We start from the raw sequence: 5,255 nt of genomic DNA, 5'->3' as shown, positions 1-5,255 counted from the left end.
TTGCAGCGGCTTTCTCCAAGTCCAACCCTTTTTCTAGTCCTTCATCCTTTGGCATTCCCTCTTCATATCTCTTGATCCTATGCCCATTAACTTTAAAGCTCGACCCATCCTTGCTCCATAACTCAATCGCCCCATATGGATATACATGTTTGATTGTAAAAAGGCCCGGACCAACGAGTGTGCAATTTTCCCGGAAAGAGCTTTAGTCTTGAATTTTACAAAAGAACTTTTTGCCCTTCTTCAAACTCCCTATTGCCCTTCAACCTTGCATCATGCCATCTTTTAGTCCTGTCTTTATAAATCAATGAGTTAGTGTAAGACTCATTCCTCAGTTCCTCCAAAGCATTCATTTGCAATAGTCGATTTGCACGCAACTCGTTTGGCTCAAAATTGCATGTTTTTAAAGCCCAATAGGATTTATGTTCAAGCTTCACGGGTAAATGACAATTCTTACCATATTGTAGCCTATAGGGTTTGGTTCCAACAGGTGTCTTGAATGTAGTTCGGAAGGCCCAAAGTGCATCATCCAATTTATCTGCCCAATCCTTTCTATTGCTACCCACCGATCTCTCAAAAATCGTTTTAAGTGCCCGACTTGTAATTTCAATTTGCACATTTGTTTGTGGATGATATGGTGTTGAAAATCTATGGCGTACACCATATTTTTGCAACACTTTCGCTAGTTGATCATTAGCAAAGTGGGTTCCTCTATCACTAATTAAAGCTTTTGGCACTCCAAATCTAGAAAATAATTTTTTTAGAATTTTACCATGACCCTAGCATCATTAGTTGGTAATGCTTGCGCTTCTGCCCATTTTGACACATAATCCACCACCACAAGTATGTATTTATTGCCTTTGGATGAAAGAAATGGTCCCATGAAATCCACACCCCAAACATCAAAGATTTCACAAACTTGAATACTCCTTTGAGGCATTTCATTCCTTGCCGATATATTACCCGTTCTCTAGCAAGCATCACATTCCCTCACATATGTAGCAACATCCTTGAAGATAGTAGGCCAATAGAACCCTGCATCAAAAACTTTCTTAGCAGTAAATTGTACACCATGATGTCCCCCTACTGTCCCATTGTGGCAATGCTCTAGAATGTCACGGATTTCCTTGTCAAATACACATCTTCTAATAATCCCATCCGCACAACTCCTAAAAAGATAAGGGTCATCCCATAAATAATATTTTATTCCTGAAAAGAGATTCTTTTTCTGTTGATGAGTGAGCCCTTTTGGAAGAAAGTCCCCAGCCAAGAAATTTGCAATGTTGGCATACCAAAGTTCTTCCCCCATAATCACCATCAAGTACTCTTCCGAGAAACTATCTTCAGTACCCTTGTCGTCTATCTCTCCCCTTGCTGGATTTTCTAATCTGGAAAGATGGTCAGCAGCTACATTTTCCATCCCCTTTTTGTCCTTGATCTCGATGTCAAATTCTTGAAGTAGAAGCACCCATCGGATCAACCTCGGCTTCGCATCCCGCTTGGTAAACAAGTACTTAATAACAGAATGGTCAGTAAACACAGTAGTTTTAGACAAAATTAAATAGGGACGAAATTTGTCAAAGGTATACACCACGGATAATAATTCTTTTTCTGTTGTGGTGTAATTTTCTTGGGTAGGATTAAGGGTCTTGCTGGCATGATAAATGGGTTGAAATTGCTTGTCAACCCTTTGGCCAAGTACAACTCCTAAGGCAAAGTCGCTTGCATCACAAATTATTTCAAATGGTAAGTTCCAATTCGAGGCGATAATGATCGGGGCGTAGTCAATTTTTCTTTCAAAATTTCAAAAGAGGCTAAACATTCTTTAGAAAAAATAAAAGGTGCATCTTTCAAAAGTAGTTGAGTTAAAGGTCTAGTAAATTTTGAAAAATCTTTATAAAGCGGCGGTAAAAACCCGCGTGACCTAGAAAACTCCTAACGCCCTTTACATTAGTTGGTGGGGGTAATTTAGCAATAGTGTCAATTTTCGCCCGATCCACCTCAATCCCCGTCTTGGATACTTTATGACCTAATATAATGCCTTCTTTCACCATAAAATGACATTTCTCCCAATTCAATACCAGATTGGTCTTTTCACACCTAGCAAACATTAAATCGAGGTTAGTAAGAAAATCATGAAAAGATGAGCCAAAAATAGAAAAATCATCCATGAATAATTCCATGGATTTTTCCACCATGTCATGGAATATTGTCGTCATGCATCTTTGGAAGGTCGTCAACGCATTGCATAACCCAAAGGGCATGCGTCGATAAGAAAATGTTCCACTTGGACAAGTAAAAGTGGTATTCTCTTGATCAATTGGATCTATGGGGATTTGAAAATAGCCTGAAAACCCATCTAAAAAACAATAAAAGCTATGGCTTGATAAACGCTCAAGCATTTGATCAATAAAAGGGAGAGGAAATTGGTCTTTGCAAGTGACATCGTTTAGCTTTCGATAATAGATGCACACCCGCGAATCGGTTACCGTTCGTGTAGGTATAAGCTCTTTCTTCTCGTTTGTGACGACCGTCATCCCTCCTTTCTTTGGCACTACTTGAATGGGACTAAATCATTGGCTATCGAAAATGGAGTAGATTATCCTCGCATCTAGGAGCTTGACAACTTCTTTCTTGACCACCTCTTGCATGTTTGGGTTTAAACGCCTTTGGTGTTGTACTACCGGCTTCGCACCTTCTTCAAGAATTATCTTATGGGAACAATATGAAGGACTTATTCGTTTTATATCGTTAATTTTCCATGCGATGGAATTCTTCCTTTTCTTTAAAACATGGACTAACTCTTCTTTTTTAGCTTTGGTGAGATCGGAAGCAATGATAACAGGCTTTTGATCACCTTCTTCGAGAAATGTGTATTCCAAATGTTCAGGAAGAGTTTTCAGCTTTAATTTCATATTTTTTACACTGAACACGTCGAGTCGAGAGAGGGGACTCATCGATTCGAGGCCAAAATCCCCGTCTGGTCGCGATTTTTCAAACGGACTCGTCGAGTCAGTGCCTTCGACTCAGCGAGTCGACCTTTCTGCATTTCTGATTATTTCTTCATATTTAGCTTCTTCAAGCAGTTTTTTTTATCTCCTGTAAGTCTTTTTCAGCATCAAAATTTTCTTCAAGGGCAATGGCGGGTTCTTTTGGGTGGTCATCTTTCCATTCTTCCATTAGTTCTTCCCAAGTGTCCACCGAAAATGTCGTGTCATCACTATACTTGGAATGCTTCATGGCTCGATCAACTCCAAATGTAACTAACTCATCTTCCACCTGAAGGGTAATCTTGGATTCTCTCATGTCTACTATGGCACTTGCGGTGTTTAGGAAAGGTCTTCCAAGAATGATCGGCACTTGGTGGTCCTCTTCCATGTCTAGCACTATGAAGTCCGTGGGGAATACGAATTTATCAACTTTGACCAATAAGTCCTCTCATATTCCCTTTGGAAATGTCACCATCTTATTTGCTAAATGAATTGCCATATGGATTGGTTTCGGATCTGGAAGGTTCAACTTCTTAAAGAAATTGTATGACATGAGATTAACACTCGCCCCCAAATCCTCTAATGCATAACTAGTAGCTAGGTTTCCGAATTGGCATGGAAAAGTTAAGCTACCCGGGTCCCCCATCTTCTTTGGTAATTTGTTCAACATTGCAGCTGAACAATTCTCATTAAGCACCACCTGGGACACCTCTTCCAACTTCTTTCGATTAGTGAGTAGCTCTTTTAAGAATTTTGCGTACTTGGACATTTATACAACCGCTTCGATGAAAGGAATATTGATTTGGAGGGCTTTGATGTGTTCCATGAACTTTTGATAATCTTCATTCTGCTTTTCTTGTCTATCCCGGCCTAGAAATGACAATGGAGGTTGATAAGGTTTCAACGGGGGATCATTTTTTTGTTCAAACTTTGGACTCGTCGAGTCCTTATCTCTAACTCGACGAGTCGGGTCGACTGTTTGGGATTTCGGGTCTTCATTCCGCTCCTTCTGCACTTCTTTTATATTCTCATTCATTATAGGTGTCATAGGGGTAATTATCTTCCCACTTCTAGTCATCACAATGTTGATTTGAGCGCTTCTCGATTTTTTCTCGGTATTGCTTGGAAGTTAACCCGGTGCTCTTTGATTGATTTGGAGTGCAAGTTAGCCCAACTGTTTTTCAATGTTAAGAATAGAAGCTTGTTGGTTCCTCATCAATGCTTGCTGCTCTTTCATCATGGCTTGTTGTTCTCTTATTGCAGCATCGGTTTCGTTGTGCCTTTTCTCGGATGCAGCTGCAAATCTTGTGAGCATATCTTCAAAGTCCAATTTCTCTTCTTGCACCGGCTCCTCCTTTTGATAAAACCCTCTTGTCTTCATCTGATATTTCTCCTCCTTTTCCTTCTTGTACTCATCGTATGGTAACCACTCTTTTTTCGGTTTTCGCCAATCTTCATCATATGTATCGCCACTAGAATAACATACTTGCACTTTTTGGTTCCCATGCTCGTCTAGATCACAATCTTTAGTAAGGTGAGGCCCGCTAGAGTTCTCACATCCCACCCAGATGGCATGGATGGATTGATCCATCTTTGTCATTCTTCAGTTCAAACTATCCAATTTAGCCATCACTGCCGCCATATTGTTGGACACCGAGTTCACCGCCCTTCAAGTCAAATAATTCCTTGAATTATGATATTCTCTAGAGTGCTTACATAATTCTTCAATTAGCTCCTTTATGATTGCGGGGTTCTTCTTCGTGAGTGGTCCTTAGGAGTCAAGGAGCTGCCTAGTAGTCAAGTTCACTCCATCATAGAAAATGGAGACTTCTTGTTGAATGTTCAAGTCATTATGGGGGCAGTTCCTCAACAAGCCTTTGTATCTCTCCTACGCCTCATATAGTGACTCGCCCGGTTGTTGCTCGAAATTGGCAATGGCTTTCTTCAATTTTGCTATTTTTGAAGGAGGTCAAAATTGGTCAATAAATTCTTCACGCATTTTGGCCCATGTGGTGATGGACCCTGGAGGGAGTGATTTTAGCCAATCTTTCGTGGCTCCCTTAAATGTCACTGGTAGCATACGAAGCAAAACAGTCTCGCGAGGCACATTAGGAATGTTGAAGTAGTCGGCTATGTCGTTGACCTCGTCGATATGCTTATATGCGTCTTCGTGATCTTTCCCGTAGAATGGGATGTCCTTGAGTTGGGCGAGTATGTTGCCTTTTAGCTCGAAGGTAGCAGTTGCTGGAATCGTGGTTTGCACGAGTC

At 40.6% G+C, this 5,255-nt stretch overlaps 2 protein-coding genes and 1 non-coding gene across 3 annotated transcripts; 1 reads left to right on the top strand and 2 right to left on the bottom strand.

Moving 5' to 3' along the window:
• Positions 1–967: 967 nt before the first annotated feature.
• Positions 968–2,534, bottom strand: LOC145067096 (uncharacterized). Its single transcript, XM_079014304.1, has 2 exons — positions 1,947–2,534; positions 968–1,510 (listed from the first exon to the last, which is right to left on the bottom strand). Exons 1-2 carry the CDS (start codon positions 2,532–2,534, stop codon positions 968–970), a joined length of 1,131 nt encoding a protein of 376 aa, XP_078870430.1.
• Positions 2,535–3,435: 901 nt separating this feature from the next.
• On the bottom strand, positions 3,436–3,756 carry LOC145067095 (uncharacterized). The gene has a single exon (XM_079014303.1). It carries the CDS (start codon positions 3,754–3,756, stop codon positions 3,436–3,438), a length of 321 nt encoding a protein of 106 aa, XP_078870429.1.
• Positions 3,757–4,831: 1,075 nt separating this feature from the next.
• LOC145071657 (small nucleolar RNA R71) lies at positions 4,832–4,938 on the top strand. The gene has a single exon (XR_013690663.1). It is a non-coding gene; the product is annotated as a small nucleolar RNA R71 (small nucleolar RNA).
• The last annotated feature ends 317 nt before the right edge of the window (positions 4,939–5,255 follow it).

This window comes from Lactuca serriola, chromosome 8 (assembly GCF_051521515.1).
Source record: "Lactuca serriola cultivar US96UC23 chromosome 8, Lser_US96UC23_V15, whole genome shotgun sequence".
In the NCBI taxonomy this organism is placed as follows: domain Eukaryota; kingdom Viridiplantae; phylum Streptophyta; class Magnoliopsida; order Asterales; family Asteraceae; genus Lactuca; species Lactuca serriola.
This window is presented reverse-complemented; position numbering and strand designations above follow the sequence as displayed.